Source organism: Ptychodera flava, chromosome 16 (assembly GCF_041260155.1).
Source record: "Ptychodera flava strain L36383 chromosome 16, AS_Pfla_20210202, whole genome shotgun sequence".
NCBI lineage: Eukaryota > Metazoa > Hemichordata > Enteropneusta > Ptychoderidae > Ptychodera > Ptychodera flava.
Window position 1 is genome coordinate 22,851,380 of NC_091943.1, and position 24,197 is coordinate 22,875,576.

Consider the following 24,197-nt stretch of genomic DNA (forward strand, 5'->3'; position numbering starts at 1 on the left):
AACATTCCATGTTGTGGTCGAGTTGCATCGCGTTCCTCGTGGTCCGGTATTCCCCGTTGTTCTTCAATTTAGCCTCAGTAATTGCCGTCCCAACGACGCGTTCCGTGTTGCTGTCGATTTGTATCATGGAGGACTCTACCTCCATGATTTGTATCATGATCTCTACGTTCCGTGTTGTTGTTCGTTTTAATGGTAGTCTCAACGTTCAGTGTTGCTGTTCATGCAGCTGATTTGCATCGTGGTTCCAACCTTCCGTGTCGTAGTTGTAGTGCATTTTAATCACGGTCCCATTTACGTTTTTTACTGTCGATTTGCATTGCGGTCACGACGTTCCGTGTTGTAGACTAGTGCACTTTAATGGCAGTCACAATGTTCAGTGTTGGTGTTCATGCAGTTGACTTGCATTGCGGTCCCAACCTTCTGTGTAGCGAGTAGCGAGGCAGGCTCAGCCGCGGGACCGTGGCCGATCGTACGAACCAGCCGAGACAAGCACATTATGGTTCAAACACTCCACACTTGACGGGAACTTGAAAAAGTTTACAGTTGAGCCGTTCATGTTCTTGCCGCTGTCACAGCCATCAAAAAGAACAACGTCTTCCCAAAGTGAAGGAGGACACTGTCCTGATCATGTAAGCGGAAACCCTAGAAGTTACCCCCCGTGGGGAGCTTATGGAGGTGTGAAATATTTCACTTCCCGTTATGAGATACGACGTCGGGCAAACTTCGGAAAGCCGAAAAAAGTCGACTGGAGAGGCTCGGGGGACACGCCCACATTGCATTTTTCTTTTGCCATATTTCATAATCACGCGCGCTAAACGAAAAAAGAAATGAATGCAACTGTTTTATAAACCATCAACTGTATTTTTGTGATTTTGCAACATGGGCATTTCACCAGACCTTTAATCAATGGTGCTTGTTCTAGCATTAACAGCCTACCGGTCACTAAAACCTACATATGTCATATAATGGTGTAGTCCGGCAGCCAAATCCACTTTTTGTCCTGAACCTTGTGTTAGGGTCTTCAGTTTTTTTTAAACTGGATTTTGCTAGTCAAGATGACCAAAGTGAAAAAAATAGTTACTGGATCTCTGTCAGTATTGAGCAATTTTAGATAATTAGCATAAACAAAATGGCCGCCAAATTATCACAAATTACCATTGGAAGCAGTAGAAGTAGGCTTATATTGTTAAAGTCTGCTAGTAAAAGCACAATTCTATTAGTGCTCCAACAAAAAAAAGGTTAGTAATCATAGATGAATAAATTTAAATACTAATTTGCATAAATTAACACAAAATTATCACAAATTACCATTGGAAGCAGTAGAAGTAGGCTTTATATTGTTAAAGTCTGCTAGTAAAAGCACATTTCTATTAGTGCTTCAACTAAAAAAGGGTTAGTAATCATAGATGAATAAATTTAAATACTCATTTTTAAATACTCATTTTCATAAATTAACACATAAACCAAATTTTATAGGAAAGCTTGAACTGTACCAAAGTAGATTATAAACAATGCTACAATGAATGCTAAATGAATTGGTGCGGAAAAGGGGAAGGTAGCTCCACACACCATACTACTTTTGCAGATATTCAGTGTTTTCCTATGTTACTCGTAATATGTTTAATATTTTCGTCTTCTATAATTTTGGACACAGTGTTTGGACACTATGGCGAAACAAAAAGTTTACAACGAGGTAAAAGTAGGCTCCGTGTTTCATACAGCTCTCTCAACATTATACACGTGCCCGAACACAAATATAACCGGTCCAATAACCAGCAAACGAAAATACCACAACAGCTCTTACAAGGAATACAATCTCTAACAGAAAGAGACCAAATACAACAAGCAAAGAAGCTCCTCGAACGTTTCGAAGAAGAAGTCAAATAACAACTTACACATAAACTCAAAATATAAGTTGTTACGTACAAAAAACTACTTCCCCAAACCAAACCAAAGGGCTATTTTTCAGGGCCACCAAATTTTTCAGCCAAAGAACCATTGAAATACGATGGCCAGGCCGCCATCATATTCAAAATACACACAGAAAAAATTTAACAGATTGTGGAAATCTTCTCTGATAATGGAAGCGAAAGAAAAGAATTAATTAAAGAAACAAACAAAAAGTAAGACGCAAACAGGCGTACCAAATACAAATCCCTAGGAACACTAAATGTATTAAAATATCTCTCGGAATATAAACAGCACGATTGGAACTAATTTTGGATAATTGGATTTTCATATTTTGCGAATTTCTGAAAAGTGTACATGTTCGGTGCCATATAGCTGAATGTTGTAGTATCGCAAATTACTCATAAAAACCAGTGTGTAATATAACAGAAAAACAGATTAGATTACATTTGAAGATTCAATCGACATTACGTCACCATCCAATTATCCCAAATTAGTTCCAATTGTGTTAACTCCTGAAATAACATTGAATAGAGGCTTAAAATTTATTCCTGGAAAATTCAGAAATTCATTTCAATACAACCAAATCTAACATAATAAAGGCAGAAAAAATGCCATTAAAACACTATCAAATTGAACCATAACATTACCATAAAACCATTCGATAAAGACAGGGGAATGGAATAGCAATATCGAATTAAACAGATTATATTGAAGAAAGTCACAGACTTTTAAGCCAAAAGAGATTACGATACAAAAGTGCATGTAAATGACAGCGACAACACAAACAGAAAACTACACGGACATGTACTAAAATAAACAAATAGACAAATGATACGTTCAAATATCATGATCCCTTGAATACACATAATATGCACACCAACGCAGTATCCACTCCAAAAATTCAAAAAAGTCACCAGCATCAGCAAAATTCATTTGTCGTCACGGTCCAAATTACTTATGGCTGGTCTAGCCAAACACACAAAATATCGGAATACATAAGATAGACTATTTCTTAAAACTGATTGTACAAAACCAGCCAATGTACATTAAAGACGCATCGGACTTTACCAACAAACTAAGCAAGATAACAATACAACATAATGCATTACTAGTCACTCTGGATGTAATCTCGATGTACACAAATACTCCTCAAACTGAAGCAAGCTGTCACAAACGCACTTGATTCAGTATCAACTATCAATTACAGCTGTAAAATATAAAGAAAAGATCAAAGCGTTCTACTAAAGAATGACTAAAAATATTTCTGCAACATAACACGGTTGAATTTAACAGAAACGTCTATCAACAGATTTGTGGCTGTAGCCTGGGTTCACCAGTTTTGCCGGAAATCGCTGATACAACATTCTACAACCTTGAAACTGAGGTCATTAAACTACACAAAAGCAGACTTTCCGTTTGGAAACGATTCAGAGATGATGTTTTCATGATCTATACGGGAACAGAAACTGAGCTGAATGTGAATTTATGGCTAACATCAAGAAGTTACACTGAACTTTCAAATTTACAATAGAGTATTCTCCTCAAAGTGTCATTAATGATTTACAGAGTCAACGATACAATAAAGGGAGAATTCTCTACACAAAAACTCACACCAAAATAACTGACCATCGGACCCAAAAAGGTATTTTTACTGGTTTAATTAAGGTAAATTGCTGAGATATGCCCGTGTAACAACATATAATAATAACCAAGACTTTGACAAGAAAGTTGAATTTTCAACAAAAAACAAAAACAAAACAAAAACAAGGTTAGAAGACCACGTAAATCGCACAATCAGAAAAAGGAAGTTGGGCACACAAAGTGCGAATCGTACCTCAAACTAGGGAAAATCAATAATAACAAAACTAATATACATACGCAACCAAATACAGTCCACAAATTAGAACAATCAATATAATAGCACTAACGATGAAATGGAAAATAATTAAAAGCGATGAACGTCTTCAGCTTTTGTTCCATGAAAAAAACCAATAATAGCATACAAGAGAAACAAAACTTAAAAGATGAATTACTTGTAGAAAGAGCCAAAATCAACGCAAAGGATCAACGAAAAAGAGAAAAAAACCCCGAATGAACACATAAGTAAAGAACAAGAGAGTTCAACAACATCCAAAGGAAAACAGGCCATACACAGACAATGAAAATATACAATCTCACAATGGGTTGGATTCAGATCCAAATATATCAATAATAGTTTCGTTACTAAATGAATAAATGTAATTCTGGAGGTCATACACGAACAAAATAAGGATAATAATATTAAGAGACTGAAGAAGAACTCACATTTAAGAGTTTCGAAATGCACGTTAAAATGGATCACAAATGATTTTTGACACCACAGACCGAACGACGAATCGTCATAGTACATCAAAAAATAATTAAACCCCCCAAAAATATACATATTAAGAGTAACATACGAAAAAATTGAACATTGAACATCCTCAAATAGAGTATGGTGTGTTGAGCCGCCTTCCCCTTTTTACCTTTAGAGAACCTGAGTAACTTCGGAAATATCTTCTATAAGTTATTGTACTCCAAACCCATAGTCTTTTTCTGATACACAAAGTGTGGCTAATCATGGATTCAATGCTATGTCAGCAGATTCCATATCAACCTCGAAAGTAGTGTAAATCACAACGTTTTTTTCTTAAATGTACATCAAATGCATTCAATGTCGAGCTAGGAAAAAGTTCCCACCTTACTTAATCATTGTTTCGGTTAGAAAATCACAACTCAGGTTGGTTTTAGCCAAGGCATAACAATCACTAACTTACTTAGAAACATAACAGAGTCTCTTGGGAGAGTGAAACACAATTACCAGAACACTGTCCGCATCAGTTTATATCTTTTTACAAGTAAACAGACAAGTACTCGACAATGGGCGAAGGCTAAACTAGTCGGTTGCTTAGATGTCTGATTAACAACATTAAATTTGCAACAGAAAAAGAAGTTTATGTACGTGCAACTATTGAAACTGATGTAAAAGCTACTGTGTTAAAATAACTGCACAAAGTACAGTAAATGATAATAATGTAGAATTACGATTAACAAAGAATTATTTACAGCTGGCCGCCATCTTGAAATTATGCAAATCAGCATGTCATTCAAATAATATAATGCCAACATTTATGTTCCAGTTTGCCGTTAGCAACTGCTTGGTGATTAAACGAGAAAAACAAAGTTACAGTATGTATAAAGCCATTTGAGTCTTCTTTCTCATACAAAGTGCAATAAGCTGGCAGCCATTTTGATTATGCTAATTTTTTCAAATTGCTCAATGTTGACATAGGGCCAGTAGGTATACTTCTTTTTGTGGTGGTCTTGGCAAACGAAATCAACCAAGAAAAAAAAGTTAAGACCACAAAGCAAGGTTTACACCACTAGCAGCTGGCTGCCGGACATGTTTACAGCTAGCCGCCATCTTGAAATTATGCAAATTAGCATGTCATTCAAATAATATATGCAAATATTTATGTTCCAGTTTTCCGTCAGCAACTACTTGGTGATTAAACGAGAAAAACAAAGTTACAACATGTATAAAGCCATTTGAGTCTTCTTTCTCATACAAAGTGCAATAGGCTGGCGGCCATTTTGATTATGCTAATTTTCTCAAATTGCTCAATGCTGACAGAGGGCCAGTAATTAAATTCTTTTTTGTGGTGGTCTTGACAAACGAAATCCACCAAGAAAAAAACTTAAGACCACAAAGCAAGGTTTACCCCACTGGCTGCCGGACTTGTGTATTGAACACACAAAAAGTGACAGCGAAGGACAGACTTACTTGTTGAAAGCTATGTACGGCTTGAAGAAGTTGATGAGAGTTTGCATCTTGTCCTTGGCACCAAACGTGAGATATGGTATCAGCCTCATCAAACCTTGGAGAACGTTGGCATTGGACCTGACAAATGCACTGTTGATTCGATCCAACAGCATCACCAGCTGTTGCTTGTCACCAAACAATAAGAGAGATGTCTGGAAAGCGATAAACAGAAATTGAGATTACACATAACAGTCTTAGAACTTAAAGGGGCAGGTTTGTTATCAGCTTTATCTCTGAGCAAAGTGACTAACTGTGCACAACTTTCAAAGGAGGACAAATGACTCAAATCACATACACAGCCAATGTCAACAACCATTAATACAAGAACTAGGGATTGAAAACTGACCTTTTATGAGAAGACATGTCATTATATTCTTGCAAAATAAACAGAAATAGCAGCTCCTCACCCAATTCTGTTAATTGTAGCACACTTTGCATGGTTTATCATAACGTTTGGTAGCTGCTTGAAAAGTTTGCATTGTCAATGTACAGTATCTACTGATATGATAAACTTTCTACAATCATTAATATGAAATTCATTTGTAAATGTGCCTAACATAATATGGGTCTTAGACTCGTTATCGTCAAATTTTTGCCAATCTATCAGGCTGAGTTGTACTTTTCAACCAATAAGAATCAAGGACAACTCACTGGTTTGTCTGTGATTGGCTGTTGGTTGGCTTCCTGGAGTACAACCTCCATGATTTCCATAAGCTGTTGAGCCAACTGCGCAACACCACTACCTCCACCCTGCTCTGTCTCTGCTGTTATTAGAATCTGAATGATGAAAAAATATAGTGCCATCGATACTGTAGCTCCCCAAAATGGCAGATAGTGATCATGCAGTACACATCACAATCACAATTCTTTCATGCACTGACCACTATAAAGTTACTATTGATGTAACATTGGCTAAAAACACCAATAAAGTTGACTTGGAAATTTACAAACTGTCTCACTCCTTCGTTCTCTTTGTTTATGTTGCTTGCTATGGGCAGTACCGACACACAGATTATTATGACTTTACAATGTAAAACCATTCTAGGATTCAACATTGTTTAAACTGTCTGGCCTACAAATTAACATTACCCTAGGGAGTACGATTGTATTTATTAATCATAAAGGCACCCTAAGATCAGCAGAATTCTAACAAACAAAGGAGAAGCCCAAGTATTCGCACATGCACTATAACAGACAAGACTTCTTTTGGTTTCCGTCTCAACATCAAATATGACCGTGGATGGGGATATCTCTATTTTGGCTACCATGGTAATGCATGTCTCATTCACAAACCAAAAATAACGACCTACCATGTTCAGTGCAGCTAGCATGATGTTGATGGTGTTCATATTGGGCTGGATCAGTGCCTGACGGTTGACCTTGACCTTGGCACAGAAACCGAACAACTTCAACAGCACAGTCAACAGTTGCTTGCCACGTACCAGATCCTTGATGACAGCGAGTCTGCAGTAATAGCAAATATCAAAGTTGAAATGTTGAGTCACAAAAATTGTATAATAAGCTCCCTCCATACTATATCTTATAGAAATAACGGACGACGCGCTGACCATTAACGTTTATTTATGGGCAAGGGCGAGAAAAAAGCCAAAAATTAACGGGTGAGGCTTGCCGAGCCCGTTAATTTGGCTTTCCTCGAGCCCGCGGCCATAAATAAACGTTAATGGTCAGTGCGGAGTCTGTTATTTCAATTATATTATCAACGAACCCCGAAAAACCGTCAAAATTTACGAAAATTTCCTGTGCAAATGACAACAGGGCCCCAAAACCTGTCTGTGAGTAGTGCGCGCGCTGCAAAAATTTGCAAATCCGGAGATTTGTTTGAAAAAATGCGTCTAAACTTGGCCCACAATGCTACATTTTATTTTGTGGTTGATTAATTACTATGTTTACGTTATTATTCATATTGACAGGCATGAAAACAAACCATTACTGTGTATTTGTGGGCAGTCATGTGGTGCAGCTCGACCAATTAAAACGCAATGGACAGGGCATGGTAATATAATATGTTGTAACATCACAGTCATACCTTCAGTTATACAAGCTACTACCTCACACTCAATCACTGTCATTATGAAAAGAGTAGTATCTGCATATCACGTAAATCAAAAGTACAGTGCATTAAACTGTTCACACCCGATTCCCTGTAAATATGTCCACACTCATCACTATTAACAATGGTTTTGGGACAAAACTATGGTGGTGAAAGGGTTCAGCATTTCTTGTGAGATTTTTTGTAGCTTACCTTTGCAACATAACCTCCAAGCCTCCGCATTCTGCCATGATAGTAGCCATTTTGTACACTTCTTCATGGTCAACCTCCTCATCTGTTATACAAGGGAGAATATTATAATGTTATGATATTCTGGTTTCGAATTATAATGATAACCATGTGAGTTAAAAATAAATGACAACAAGACTTTGTTATTCAAAACATCCTTTGACTTTGTCTATGATGATTTGTATCCTGATAGTGGCAATGATGCCAAAACCTGCATTTTCAGTTCCTCTATGCGACCTTTCACTATATTTTAAATTGAAAAACCTGCCATTTTTAAAATAAGATTTACACTTCCTTTGCATGTAAATTTGCACAATTTACTGTATGGAAGTAGTTTTACAACAATCTTGTATGTGGTGCTTGAATAAAGACACTTAAACAGTCAACGAAATGTTTTTCCCTATACTTAAAGATCAGGCAATCGTTGGAAAAGAGAAAAAGGTCAATTGGTCAGTGTCAATTTCACACTTTTATTTGTCTAGCAATCTAGCAAAGACACGCTAAATAAATGACAGAAATTAACATATCACATCTAGGGTCACAAGAAGCAGTCCAACGTTTGTATGTAAGACCATTTCATAGGCCTTTCAAGCAACCACGTACATCATATGATAATTCACCACACACACATTCAAATAGGAAATCCTGTGTCTCAAACTCTGAACATTTTAGCATACATGGACTTTGTAACTTTGTAACTTTGTAACTTTTCTCACCATTGGTGTTATCCAAGGAGTCTACTATATCTTCTGTAGCATCCCCTAACAGACCTCTCATTCTGTAAACAATACGCATCGGCTCACCCTGCAGGAGAAAGTGAATACACATCAAACTTTTGGGTTTTTTTTATTTCAGTTGACTGTCAAATCAAATGAGAGAACTGTACATTTGTTGCATTAATGCTTGAAAAGGTCCATGAATATTATTTTATGTCAACAAAGGGACAAAGGACAAGACTGCAATATTCTTTAGCAATTTTTTTTCTTGTACAGATTGATCAAATGACAAGCAATTTCTACAATAATGATAATACAACAAACTCAACTATAATTTCATTTCATGAAAATACCATTCACATTCATTGTTCCCTAACAGTGAATACATAAATTTGAATATAATCCAATAGAGTATCTGATTATCTTTTCCTTTCAGCTTACACCAGTTGGAAAAACACTGTCAGTGGGAATGTCTTCAAACAACCATACTATAACTGTTGTGTACCTCATTTTCAGGACACCATATCTTCTTGTAGACTTCTTTCACTGGCAGATCAAGACTTATGATCTTATTCTGTACTAACAACTGTTACAGGAATAAAAACAAACAAAAGAAGAAAAAAAGGTTGTTAATATGCAAAACGTCAACCATAACAAATTGGCAATTTACTTTTATTGTAATTTACACAAAATTAATCAGAGGGGATTACAATTGGTTGAAGTGAAATAATATTCCATGAAGTGTCACTGATAACAGTGGATACAAAACCTGAATGACTTGATGTATCATGTACTAGCAATTCTTGTCATTTCCCTCTGACCAATACTGATGGAAATAAAGTTTTGGAATCACAGCACATGGCTTTGTGGTCAAGGTTGAGCTGTGCAAGTTAGCTTCAGACACCCATTGATCAGGATTATACCAAGTCTCACATACTACATTTACACTACAGAGTTTAAGTCAGCTTTGTCGGCCATGGGCTAGCCTAAATTTACGTCAGGTCTAACAGGCAAGTTCAGAGTCACCATAAATTTGTGACCAAATTGTGTGTGTGAAAGGTTTATATCAGCTCAGGGCCAAGTTGACACTCTAAGAGATAGCCTAGAGTGAGACCAATAAGTGTCTGATAAGCAAGAAATTCAAATGAAGTGTAAACGCAAACCAACAATTTTCTTTTTCTTGCACCAGGTCCAAAGGTGGCCCTAGGCCTTAACGTGAACCTAGTAATAGTTGTCATCCACAATTAAAAAGAGACATTTAACCCTTTCACCACCATGGTTTGTCCCAAATCCATTGTTTTCTACGGTAAAGTTGGACCTGTATACAGGGAACTGGGGGTGAAAGGGTTAATGCGTGTCACAGACAAAAGAAGAATTAAAATGCAGTCTTCAAATCAAACATTTAAATTGTTTCACCTATTCATTACTGAACATCAGTAAAATTGAGCAAACAAGAAAGTCAAAAGGACTTCACATTTCACTCACTTCCATGCCGTTGTCATCTTCAAGCAATGCTATGAGTTCACAATCCTGACATATCTTGTTCTTGACATCTCTCATCAATGGTCCAAGTCCAGGTTCATTGGAGCTGTATGGATTTCCCTGCATCCGCCCAGACAGGAAATCTTCCTGCTGAGGATCTTTCTCCAGTGTCATGAAAAACTCACCAACGTCATTCTCCTCCTACAAATCAACACATCATGATTTCAGTGATACATTTTTCTGCCGTAAAGGGCCAGTAGCTATACCTTTGATATTTTTTTTCACTTTTTTTTGTGTTTTTCATGTCAAGTGCAAGTTCTTATGCTACTCCCAAAAGCTTGTTGAAACACCAACTACTTAGTTTGTCATCACAGCAACTCTAAGTGTAAAATGCACTGTAACAGTTGTTGTTTACATTTGAATTCTCATCCTACAATTCACGTGTCAACAATAATAATGAAGTCTACATATGTACAGGCTGAGATGACATGCTGAATACTGTGTATCCCAACATGCTTTGAGGAGTTGAACAAGAAAATGTAGATGACATTGAAAACAAAAATAGTGAAAAATCATCAAAGGTTACTGCTACTGGCCCGTAAGCTTCATGACAAAACATTTACTTTTTCAACAACTTTCTGAAAATATCATTTCTATCTGGACTACACATTTATCATTTACTTTGATGGATTTGCCTTTTTTGAATCATTGGTTTAGAAATAGACTCAATAATTCACTTATTAGAAATTGTTGAATAATTATTTGATTAAGAAATAGATCTCAGATATCTTCCGAAAATATTCGCCTCGTTTTCACTTTGCATTTCATTTCGTTATCCTGTGACATTTGAATTAAGTGAGTATATCAATTGAGCATTCCAAACAGTGCATATTGAAAGATTCGCAATTCTGAATGTATTTCCATGTAGACTGGTTTACATGGATAGACAAAGTGATTCAAACACAAGGTAGTGAAATCACTTTGTATGTTCTATTGACTTACTGGATAGATGATACTGCACAGTCTTTCAAAGATGAAGACTGGGGTTCTGAAATCATCCAAGCCGTATCTCTTGACTGTGTCCACACACACTGACATGAATGCTCTGGTCTCTGATTCAGTACCTGTGAGAATTTGAAAATATCAGAATATCAAGTTCAAAAGTAATTTTCACTGTCCGGAAGACCAAGTCTTTTTCAATTGTTTCAGTTCTTCATACTTTTCATGAGCATTACTAAAATTATTAATTGCTGATAACACAGCTTACATACTGCATCAGGTGTGTACACAGGAAAGTCAAACGTTGGGACAGGTGTGAGTTGCCCTTAGCCCTGAACTCTAGAGCCATATAAGAAATAACAACCAGCCAGTAAAAAAATATTTGACCTTTGCCATTGAAAACAGTGGAGCTGCATAAGAATTGCTGGTGACAGAGTCAAGACTCAAGCATAGAAATAATATGAAAGTACTCTGTACTGGAAAATGAAAATGAAAATACACCTGGGTGGTACATGAAAACACACCTGTAGTCATTTCTTCCAACAGTTCAAGGAGCATGTCCTGTGTCTCATCCACTAGCTTGGTTCTCTGAACAACTAGTTTTCTCAGAGACAGATAACCATTCAGAACTGTGCCGACCAACTTTCCTTTGTAGTGCTGCTTGATGGTGTCCAGCTCAACAAATGAGGCAAGCAACTCTAAAGGGGAAATGAAATCGCATTTTTAACAAAGTATGCCAAAACTGACAGAAATATCTATTTTGAATAAAGAATTTAGCATAAAACTCAGGTGTAACAAACTAGGAATATTTTAATGATTTGATGCCACAACTATAGTCATAGGACTTACATGATACCTCATAAGTCACTAAATTTCGGAATACAGAATGGGATAAGAAAACTTGATTTTGTATTATTTAATGAAAATAGTGCTTTAGTGTTCTGCCGATGGCACCTACCTGTCAGCATTTTCAGAGCATAGCCCTGGGAGAGGTCAGAGTTCAGAGTGGTTTCTTCAAGCATTGTCAGGTGATCGATTTCCTGCAGGAAACAAATCACAAACGATCAGATTCACAAATATACAAAACAACGGGTCCTCATACATTACTTTCACAAATTCGGTAGATAGTTTCTAGGTAGCTCATGATTACGGTATATTTGTGACATTTTAATTGTAATTTTTTATATGAAAAATAATATTATTATCTGATAACGCAACATCATCGTAATAAATTATTCTGTTTGACAAACAAAACTTCTTATTCCTGCATGGACACTAACTTGTATCTGTAAAATGTATTCATATGGAACATACCATTACATCATACAGGGGTAAGCAGGTCAGATTGACAGACAAATTACCTTGGAGATGAGATTGCCAAGATGTGGGAGGACACCCCTGGCAGCCAAGTAGAGTTTCCAGTGTGTTGGTTTGGTCAGTCTCTGATACAGAGCTAGGAATTCCGTGGCACTCTCTCCAGCCGTGTGTAGTTCATCCAGGTATGTGGTGAGAAGATCTAACACTTGCTGTCGACGGCTCTGTACCTGACAGACATAAAGAGTTTGATATTATTCACCGAGAAATTTGTTGAACTACAATCAAACATGAATGTTCGCGCTACCGAAGATACATTGGCTAAGTGAGTTTTAGCTAAAAATATTTTAAAGTTGGTCGTGAATGAAATTGTAAATTCTGCTCTGCCATGGTGGCCACACTCAAACATTGAAGGTTGGAATAAACCAGCATGCCACAAAAGTACATAGAATATTGGATGATTAGCGCAGCTTGATGCTGATAGGCAAATGCAACAAAGTAATGACCAATCAGAAGCCTACCTCTGACATTGACACATAAAAATAATACCCGTAATTCTTTATTAAAAAAATAACAGCTTTCTCCACTTCAGTAGGTGAACAGCACAAAAGTCATTAACAACTATTACAAGTACTTGCTTAGAATTCCTCTGTATTATTTTCCTGAGTGTCAACAGTGATTTTTTCTGATGAAATATGCTCTCTCATTACCTGACACAGAGCTTCCACAATATTACAAGCAACCTGTCTGGCAGATCTAGAGGATGGTGAGAAGAGGACAGATCTTAGCCAGTTGTCACCGCAGATCTTGACAGGACATCCTGGATGTCGTTTGGGCATCTTGGCCTTCCAGCGTTTGGAATACTTCTCCATCAGGTACTTGACTCTGACATCTTTAGATGCTGACTTTTTGCTGCTGCTGCTTTCCGGCACTACATTTGACAAAAGTATGTCAAAAAAATATTACTTTAAGGTAATATGCACCTCCAAAGTGAAAGACTTAAACTTTTGCTCAAACTTTCCTCAGTGAAACTTTCAAACATTCTCTTACCAAAGCAAGAATATAAATCAGGGGTCACCATGCAAACTTTGGTACTAGAGAGATAAATAACTTGCGATTTTTCAATATTTGAAATCCAAAATGGCCGCCATCCTGTGTTAACTCTATGGGAAAAAATAAAATTTTCTATTTGCGAAAAACTATGACCATGAAACTTTTCTTTCGCCGAGAGCTTCAAAATGAGCCCTCGCAAGAGGTACGTCAGAAGAAAATTGATAAAATTTGAAGGCCCAAATTTCTGTCCCCGAGGTGCGTTCTACCTTAACAACAAGTGTTTTATCAAAATGAAATTATCATGGGATGCAGCAATAGTGTGTGGCCTACATTCGATACTTCTAATGAAATTAGAATTTCGATTATTTTCACTACCTTCAATGTACAACTTCAAAAATGCAGAACATAGAAAGTATGTTTGACAAAACCAAAGTGTGCGATTTTTTTTATTAAAGGTATACTGTCACCTGTTCCAATTTTGCCACAGTTACCATGGAAAGAGAAAATCTAACCAATCACAGATTTTAAGTGGGTGGCCGCTTTTTAAAAACAGCGTCCTCACATGGACATTTTGAATACCAAGGAACATCCCTTTGACCATATATGGGCATATTTAGATTACAGGTGACTGTATACCTTTAAGAAACCTTACAACTGACCAACTATTTGCTTTTATAGCTGGCTATTTTCAATAATTTTTTTCATCATGACAGGAGATACATCTTTTATGAACCCCAACCCCCCACTCAAATTGTCACTGGATGATTACAAGTGACGCATTTTTGAAAATTTTTTGAACATCCTGATCTGTCAGCAAACATTAGTTACCATAAGATGCTATGCTATATCAGTCACATCTCCATACACTGTAGTATGGTGTATCTTGCATGTCAAACAACACAGTGTGTGAGTTGGGAGTTTATGATTTCTCACCTTTATGTGGTACTTTGGTCTTCCATTGGCTGTACTCACTTCCCTTACGATGTGCCAGCCATCTGGACACATTGGTGTGCACCTCTGTTCCTGGTGCTTTCACAGTACTCAGGTTTTCCAGTATCTTATCCTGCAAAGCAAATATAACAGGATTTTTGTGAGGCTCCTCAGCAGTTAAATTAAAATCAAGGTACCTAAAAGTACCTACCAATACTATACAGGCACATATAAATATATTTAGGATAACACATTGAGACGTTAAAGCCATAAGGATGAACTGTTTGGAAAACTTTAAGTCTTGAGAGGCCATTAGTTGAAAAACTTTAGTTATATTTCTCAGTCCTTTAAACCAATTTCTGCAAATATACGTGATTGTACTATTGAGCACAAGGTTGTAGTAAATTTGAGGAATAAAGATTAGGGTATATAATTCAGGCTGATAGAGAAAACTGCTGTCCATGATTTTCATTTTCCTTCTTTTTTAACACAAGCTAAACAAAAGAGAAGGAAAGTTTCACTATACCTTGTGTTTTTTACTGCTAGGTGCTGCTGGTTTGACAATATGTTGCAGTATCTTCAGACACGGTAACGTGACACTCTCCATGACAACAGGGCTCATGATTTTGACGGCCATCAGGAATAGTCGCATCACTGCAGTGAAACATACGCATGTGCTTAAGTTATTACAAGCACTTAAGCTACAATGGCAATACATTTAATAAACTCTCCTCATTGGTATAAATTTGCTGATGACATTTGGATGCGGCATTCCAAATTCTGACATTTGCCATGAAGATCCTAGTTACAAAATTATTTTTTGACATGCATAGAAAAAATCCTTCAGATTTTCAAAAATGTTTAAAGACATTATTTGTCCTGTTCTCATACATTCTTTTGCCATGCAAAATTTTGTATTTGGTAGAGACTATGCAAAGACAGAAACAAACTTGACAACTTTGTCATAAATTGGTGTAAACTGAGTAACTGATAACTGAAAGCTTACCACACTTGAGTCTCTGTTCCCAGCAGCTATCTCCTTGCTGTATTGTATCTGTTAATAGTGACATCTCATTTCGTACAGTGCCCGCCTGAAAACAAAAGAGTTTTGTCTTGTAGTAAATTCACTCTCAATCTTTTACAATAATTTTCTGATCTACCACTTGTGGGAGCTCATTTTCAAGCTCATGGCGTGGATTAAAGTAATGTTGGATTATTTTTGTGAAAATAAAAACAAATCAATTTTCCTCATACAGTTAACATAGGGATGTCGGCCATTTTGAATTTCAAGTATCTGTAAATATTGGGTAATTTTTTTCTCTCGTACTAAACTTTGCATCATGACCCTTGATTTATATTCTTGATATCCTAGGGGACTGGCTTAATGTGCCTTTACAGAAAGTTTGAGCAAAAGCTACTTTCTCTTTCGACATGCATACTACCTCAAACCCAACGGTAGGCAACCAAATTGAGTGATGCATTTTGGGAAATCATGAGCTTACCATATCATGGGCTGATTGGTGGTTTCTGATGGCCACAGAAATCCTTGCTAGGAGAATAGAGTTGAGTTGTTGAGTGGCTTGACTGCAATCCCTGGTCAGCAGACACAGCAGTTTTCTGACATCTGCTCTGACTGGTGCAGAACCACGACGGAGATTATACTCCACTAAATCCTTGATCAAACCCTGGAAGAGAAAAACACACAAATACAAAACAATGTTATTCTACAAGGTTTTTTCATGTATATACAGGTTTCTCTGTGAAATTATTTTCTGTAAAGCTTACCACTTTGCCGAAACAGTGATAAAACACATCCCGTCTCAAACATGGAGAAAACATTTCTGCAAAACTTCAAAATGCAACACATCTTCACAAGCATTAATGTGTTTGCAAATTTTTTGTGTGTTATAAGCCTGACTACAATACTGGTTGTTGAAATTAGTGAGTACAACACCTATTCATTTGGGACATTGTGGCTGTACTTTCTTGTATAAGAGAAACAGACTTCAACAGTCTGTACTGCCAGATTCTTGTATCTACAGCTTGGCATATGAGGTCAAGCTTTGTTGTAATGATGGACACATGTTGTGAAGTACCAATGTTAAATACATTTTGTGCATGTATCTGCACTTTAACAGAGAAAGCAAGAACCAGTCTTGTTTTATGAATATGCATGCCTGATGTATGTGGAACACGACAAATGAATGAAACCTCAAACTTGACAAAAATGTCAAACTTGCAACGGTATTCAGTTTGTAAGTAGATTACACACGAAATCCACCAATATTTCAATGAGAAACAAGCGACCTAGCGGCCGATATAGCTCCGCTGTGTTTATGTAGAGAATAACTATTTTTGACACATGTTGATGAAGAAGGAGGAAATCTTTGATAGCTCAATGCAGTGGCCAGAAAAAAGTGGCTAAAATAAGCTGCAAAAATACACAATTGAAGATTTCATCATACTTTGAATATATCACATCGGATCATCCCTAGGAACATGTCAACCAAAGCTATCTGATGAGTAGTGTTTTGAGAATAAAATTTTCTGACCAAAAATGGCAACAATTGCCCCCCCAAAATAAAAATTGCAGATTTCATCATAATTTCAAAAGATCAAATGTAGTTCATCTATAGAAACCTGTATACCAAATTCAAAGCTGTTAGACCAGTACTTTTTGAGAAACACATATTTTGACCAAAAATGGGAAAATTGCCACAAAATTCAAATTGCAGATTTCATCATTATTTCAATAAATATCATGTAGTTCATCTATGGAAACCTGTATACCAAATTTCAAAGCTATCAGATGAGCAGTTGTTGAAATACACATTTTTTGACCTAAAATTGCAAAATTGCCCCAAAAATACAAAATTACAGATTTCAGGAGAAATTAAATATATATTACTTAGCTCATCTGTAGGAACCTGTATACCAAATTTCAAAGCTATCAGACCAGTACTTTTGAGAAACACGTTTTTTGACCAAAAATAGCAAAAATTGCCCCAAAATTACAAAATCGCAAATTTCATCATAATTTCTACAAATATCATTAAGGTGATCTGTAGGAACCTGTATACTAAATTGCAAAGCTATCAGATGAGTACTTTTGGAAATACACATTTTTTGACCAAAAATGGCAAAAATTGCCCCAAAAATACAAAATTGCAGATTTCATCATAATTTCAATACATATCATTTAGTTCATGTGTAGGAACCTCTATACCAAATTTCAAAGCTATCAGATGAGTAGTTTGGCAATACACATTTTTTGACCAAAAATGGCAAAAATTGCCCAAAAATACAAAATTACAGATTTCATCAGAAATTCAATATATATTACTAAGTGCATCTATAGAAACCTGTATACCAAATTTCAAAACTATCAGACCAGTACTTTTTGAGAAATACATTTTTTGACCAAAAATGGCAAAAATTGCCTTAAAAATGCAAATTTGCATATTTCTTCACAATTTGAACAAATCTTAAATAGATCATCCCTAGGGACATATGTACCAAATTTCAAAGCTATCTGACCGGTAGTTTTGAAGAAGAAGATTTTTAAAGATTTTTTTACCAAAAATGACAAAAATTGCCTTAAAAATACAAATATGCAAATTTCACCACGATTTGAAGAAATCTGACTGAAGTCACCATAAGTAAACTGCATATTAAATTTCAAAGCAATTGGACAAGCGGTTTGAGAAAAGAAGATTTTTTTACCAAAAACACCAAAAAATGCCCCAAAAATACAAATATGCAAATTTCACCACGATTTGAACAAACTTAAGTGAGGTCACCCCAAGTGAACCGCATATAAAATTTCAAAGCAATTGGACTTGCGGTTTCAGAGGAGAAGGCAATTGTTGACGGACGACGACGACGACGACGACGACGGACGACGACGGACGACGACGGAAAATCAACCTATTTGATAAGCTCCGCGTCGCTGACAGCGGAGCTAAAAAAGAGGTATGCCATTCTCATTGATTTTTTTGTCAAATTTATGCATAAATTTACTAGTACACTGGGGAAGTGCAAGGCAGCTAGACTGCTAGGCTTACCTTGTCAATAAGTATCTGTCTAGTGACAGGGTTTGAAGCCAGGGCTCTCAGTAATGTCACACAGTGTTCAGTGGCAGCCGCAGCACACCCATAGCAGTGTACAGTACGTGATGAGCTATGTGGCAGAGATGAAACCATAAAATTACTGATTTTCAAGTAAGAATTTCTGTGATACTGAAACTGACAGTGAAAATTTACTGGCAACGTGTAACATTGTCTGGTATATAGCTGGAAAACAGAAGACAATGTAAAACTTTAAAAGTTTTTATCTTACAATCATGACATGTAATGCTAATAGTATAGTACTAGAATAAATAGAATTTGCAAGACTCCTGTTGAAGACATGTTTGACATGTTCAACCAAATACTCAATATCAACTTTCCACTTATTGAAACTAAGAAATGTACAATGCTCAGAATTATCGTTTCACTCTCTAAATAAAACAAGGCCCATAAAATGTGATGTTACAATTGTGACAGATCACGCATCCATCCATGATGAGAGGAGGAGGGTTATCACTGTCCTATGAAAACAGACCCCCCTTACCTGCTGGTGTCTTTACTGCTTCTACTGGATGGTACAGACATGGTGGGTACACTGGGCGATGGCGTTGGTATGGGGCTGATGGATGGACTGCTCACCACACTGCCGACCGCCTCTCTCTGTCTTCGGTCATATTCCACCAACTCCTTGCGTGAAGCCAGCACTTTCTAAAATTTGGAAGAAGACATTCTTTTTTTTCACTTTCTTTCCAAAAACAGACAATAAAATGGGCATGCAGGAAAGATACAAGAACAGAGTACTAAATGGAAAGTATGAACCACATTTAGGCTTCTCTCAGAGGGTCCAAGCCAAAGTTCATGAGTTACATGAATCAGGATGTAAAACAACTTAACTTCTTCCCAGTTGGTCCACTTTTCTTGACACAAAATGGCAAACTCTCTTAAGCAGAAAACACTGGTAATATCGAGGGTATGCAGTCAAAAACACATGATGCGACAGGTATATACTGATGAATCAGGCTTTGAAATGTTTGATCATTCATTACATATAAAGTCATTCGACAGACACATGGTAAATTGGTTGTGCTTCCTTTCAAAACTTTAAAATTTGCCATTATGACAGGAATACTTTGAAGCCAAACGTGGGTTTATCAGGCATGTGGTTCATACGCGTCACAATGATATATCATATTTGTTAGACATCATCACCCTGGACAGTCTTGGCTGCACCAAAACCACTCACCTGTATGATTTTACTGAGTTCATCAAAGGATGACTTGCAGTCTCCGCAGTACTTGGAAGCTAACTGCTGGATAGCTTTGTTGACATTACTGCCACCGCTACCACTGCTGCTACTCCCAACAACTCCACTGATTGTGGCGTCCTCCTGTGGTGAAAGATTTTCAGAGAATAGTTGAGATTACGATGATTTCTGGAACACAATTCTCAAAGCAAGAGGCATCAAACCCACATGGGCTAAAAATAATAATGCAATCTAGCAATCACAGGGTTTAGGAATTACATGAGAAAGAAGGAAAATGGGGTTTCACACTGAACTAAAGAAAACCTTGAAACGCAAAAGCAAAAGGGCTTCTATGGACATTCATGATATTTTCACTAAATTTTGGAAGCACAAAGATGGAGGTTAGAAATGATAGAAAAACCAGCAAAGTTAATTACTTTGTAGCTATATCAGATATTAGACCTATTGACTTAATGCAAGTACAATTTACCATGGATTACATCTTCCACAGTTTAATAGGGCTACAAAAATGTACACAGTTATCACAATATTTAGTTTACATTCACAACCGTGCTACTCCAAATATTGGCAGAACGAAGCTCACAGAGGCACATGGTTGGAATCAATCAAATCATTCCACGTGTGAGTCACCATACCTGTTGTTTTTCTCCACCAGATTCATTGATCTTGACCAGAAGGGTCTCCAGATGGGGTTTCTGGGATATCAGGGTTCTGTACACACGGTCTGCCTTCTCAAGGAGGGAGTTGATAGACACTGCGGCCTGAAACATTGTACAGAGAATGCATGGGTTTGTGATAGAGCAATAAGCTAATTTCTAATCATCATATACCTAGGGAGTCATACCACTGTTAGTCTTTGTTATGAATATGTAGACCCTCTATGGAAACGATGCATTAGCATTATCTGCCATCTACAAATGTGCTATATTCTCAAGATTATGAAGTAACTATACCATACTTTAACACTGATCTATGCACAGAGGATAACAATTTTGTCAACACTCCAATACTGCTATATAACACTTGATGCCTTTTCCATCATTGCTTGTTCTGTTTGTACAATACTCTTTCCTGTTTACTAAAAACAATCGCATTTAACTCTCTACTGTTCAAATTGTCAATATTGTTTGTAACACACCTCATCCGCAGTGTGTATTCTAATTTGTCAATTGATAGTCACGTGGGATGCGTTCTTTTTTGTGCTGATCCACGTAAACAACGTCATCAGGCATCATTTGTTTGAACTGTTGCCTGCCAGGCATCATTTCCGAAAAACGATGCCCACTGACGTCAAAAACGACATTGACGCGAACGCAGACCGGAATGTAAACAAAGATGTCGTCTGCGGCTGATCGAAACGACAGTCGAGAAATTTCTTGGTTTATCCGACTTTCTGAAGAAGAATTGAATGCTTTGGTTTCCAACAAGAACTTGACAAAAACTATAATCAAAGGTGCATTGAACGTTTTGCAGAAGTATTGCGATCCTTTTGGGAAAAACTTTTTCTTACTGAACCACTCCAACATATTACATCATAGGTCTACACGCCACAAGTTTGTGTACAGTACGTTCTTATGCATGGCTACGGATGAGATGTGTTACAAAACACATATTGACTGGCCATGAGGGCAACAGCATACGTCTTAAACCCCTCGGGCCTGTGAGTCACCCCAAAAAACAGACTGTTTCCCTCTGCCTACGGCCTGGGGAAACAGTCTGTTTTTGGGGGTGACCCACAGTCCCTCGGGGTACAGACGTATGCTGTTGCCCTCATAGCCAGTCAATATGTGTATACTGAAATCTAAGCCGGTCTAGAACACAGTCATCAACAAGAACATTGGATATTGGACATTATGCATGGTGTTTGCAAAGCCAGCACTTCATTTGTCAACATACTTCAGAGAAAAAGAAGAATAAACATTTTTTTACACAACAAAAAGAATGAAACTGTTATCACAACTTAAACCTGAATTCTCTTTACTGTAAGGTAGTATGCACCTAAAAACTGAAAGAATTAAACTTTTGCTCAGATTTGTCTCAAGAAAAACTTTCGATCACTCTCTTTCAAAATCAAGAATAAATTTGGGGGGCACCTTGCAAATTTTGGTACTAGAAAGACAAATTACCTTAGATAATACTAGCATTTCAAATTAACAATGGCCGCCATCCCTACGTTAACTCCGGAGGAAAAATAAAGCCTTTGATTTTCACAAAAATAAGCTACAGAATATTTTATTTACTCCAAAAGCTTCAAAGTGAACCCCACAAGTGGTACATGCAACATATATTGCAAAAGTTTTAGAGTATGAATAGCTTTCCCTTAGGTGCAGTCTACCTTAACCATAAATTGCAACTATTTTCAAGATTAACATCTAAAATATTCCACTTTCTCACCTTCTTTCTGTCGTCTTCATTCTCAATGGGATCAACAGCACAGCATGGCTTTGCGGTCAGTGTGTAGTCAAACTTGGCATACTTACAGAAACCACATGAATTACATAGGAATGGATCCTTCTCATCATAGTTGATGGCTCTGTATGGTAAAAAGTTCAAGTCTAAGGTCAAATATACGGTAAGCAAAATGCAAAAGAGAATGACATGCTCCTGTGAGTGTAGTATTGCTCAATTTACTTTTTCAAACTGAAAGAAACACAAGTAAACTTCTCATTTTCACTTCTTGAATACAAAGTTGAACTCCTTGTAATTTGTATATAAAATACCAAAGCTTTAATTGTGATGAACTTATACTCTAAATCATAGACAGGCAGAGGATACAATTTCATGAAAACTGAAAATCATAGAATTTTCTCAATTTTTGATACATGTCTTTTAAACAGAATCTATCACACCCATATCCTTGCGCAAACTTCTGACTTGCCACTGATGAGTACGGGTTTCAAACAAAATTTTTGTGGATGAGAAACACAGACTGGTGACTAACCTGCACTTGTGGCACTGGAATACGTTCTCACCACAGTTTCCACACACTCCTGGGTTGGCTGGCACACTGGCACTGCAGCGAGGGCACTGCAGGGTCTCTGCCGATGCCTGGAAGTTGTCGTAGAAGTCGGCATATTCTATCATCAGGTTGGCTGCCACTATCGGAAGTGGGAATTCCACTTTGAGTTCAGTTTGTCCGGCTGACAGCTGACACTTCTTGGCTTTGTGCCACATGGAAGGTCTGAAAGATAGAAAACATTTCATTGTGATCACACTCCTGGCTACAGAAACAAAAGAACCTCCCTGCCTGTCTCTATGAAAGATTACACATCTTGCTGATAATGGTACCTTCTTACTGAAGTTTAAGCTATCGATTATGAAGTAAAAAAGTGAATACACTTACAGCCATTGTGATATAACAAACAATGCAAATTTATTGCTTCAGGCAAAAGTACAGAAAGGGGATTTGTAAAATAGTATGATAAACAACATATTTCAAAAATTAGCATGCGTATATATTCCCTTTTCTCGGGGCTACGAGTATCATTTTTCCAAATTTTAATTGTAGACTAAGATTTCATTATATTACTGTATCTACTCTTTGCTATCATAAATATTTACGAAAAAGGTACATATGACCAAGACACTCCAAAATTATGGAAAGTATTTGACATTCAACAGTGTTCTCCACAGCTTGGAAAAACAGAAGCAACCAATTTACATAACAATAGAAAGAATGAACATAGGAATAGATTGCTCAAAAAACGATGAGTGGCCCATCCCCTAAAAATCGCCTTGTGGAGAAGCCGATTCATTTTTCATAAAACAGATAAATGATTTCAAAAGATAATTTAAAAGAAACAAACTCACTTGTTTTTGAGTTCAACCACTGACTGCACAGTTCGGTTGTTGTAGTAGATATTGATGGTTCTCACCATCTTGTTTCTCTTCAAGTCTCCAATCCTAAGCGATATCTTGGAGACGGTGTGAGTGCTGACCAGTTTGACAATCTGAGTGTTGGCTGTGAATCTACTGTCAACTTTTATAGCAGACAGCTTGATGCTCTGATGGGGCGAAAAACACAAAGATGGACAAAATTATAATTTTCTGGTTTGAATGATTTTGTTTGATATATGATCAATTGGTTCTGTTCCATTCACTGAGGGGTATATTTGACTAGATAACAGAGGGACACAGAAAATTTGCACATGGTACATGTTTCCAAATTTTTTAATATTCATCCAAATACTTATCTCATTATAATAAATTTGCATATTACAACAGCATTCATTAATAAACTTTTCATTACAGCTAGAGTAAAAGAGTTTTTCTTCCTCAGACTTTTTGGGCAAAGCTACAGGGGCAGTGAGCAAATTCTTTT

At 36.9% G+C, this 24,197-nt stretch overlaps 1 protein-coding gene across 2 annotated transcripts in view; it reads right to left on the reverse strand.

The window, feature by feature from the left end:
• Positions 1–24,197, reverse strand: part of LOC139114338 (E3 ubiquitin-protein ligase UBR4-like) — a 116,783-nt gene that overhangs the window by 11,346 nt on the left and 81,240 nt on the right. For both annotated transcript variants that reach the window (XM_070675994.1, XM_070675993.1), the window contains exons 75-97: positions 23,687–23,880; positions 22,818–23,057; positions 22,271–22,409; positions 20,512–20,637; positions 19,856–19,999; positions 19,157–19,320; positions 18,610–18,724; positions 16,048–16,230; positions 15,552–15,636; positions 15,072–15,199; positions 14,549–14,678; positions 13,273–13,493; positions 12,610–12,792; positions 12,207–12,288; positions 11,773–11,946; positions 11,252–11,373; positions 10,253–10,450; positions 9,273–9,353; positions 8,768–8,855; positions 8,016–8,097; positions 7,063–7,216; positions 6,404–6,529; positions 5,714–5,904 (exon numbers count right to left, since the gene is read on the reverse strand). In XM_070675994.1, the coding sequence (XP_070532095.1) occupies positions 5,714–5,904; positions 6,404–6,529; positions 7,063–7,216; positions 8,016–8,097; positions 8,768–8,855; positions 9,273–9,353; positions 10,253–10,450; positions 11,252–11,373; positions 11,773–11,946; positions 12,207–12,288; positions 12,610–12,792; positions 13,273–13,493; positions 14,549–14,678; positions 15,072–15,199; positions 15,552–15,636; positions 16,048–16,230; positions 18,610–18,724; positions 19,157–19,320; positions 19,856–19,999; positions 20,512–20,637; positions 22,271–22,409; positions 22,818–23,057; positions 23,687–23,880 (3,350 nt within the window). The remainder of the gene's footprint in view (positions 1–5,713; positions 5,905–6,403; positions 6,530–7,062; positions 7,217–8,015; positions 8,098–8,767; positions 8,856–9,272; positions 9,354–10,252; positions 10,451–11,251; positions 11,374–11,772; positions 11,947–12,206; positions 12,289–12,609; positions 12,793–13,272; positions 13,494–14,548; positions 14,679–15,071; positions 15,200–15,551; positions 15,637–16,047; positions 16,231–18,609; positions 18,725–19,156; positions 19,321–19,855; positions 20,000–20,511; positions 20,638–22,270; positions 22,410–22,817; positions 23,058–23,686; positions 23,881–24,197) is intronic.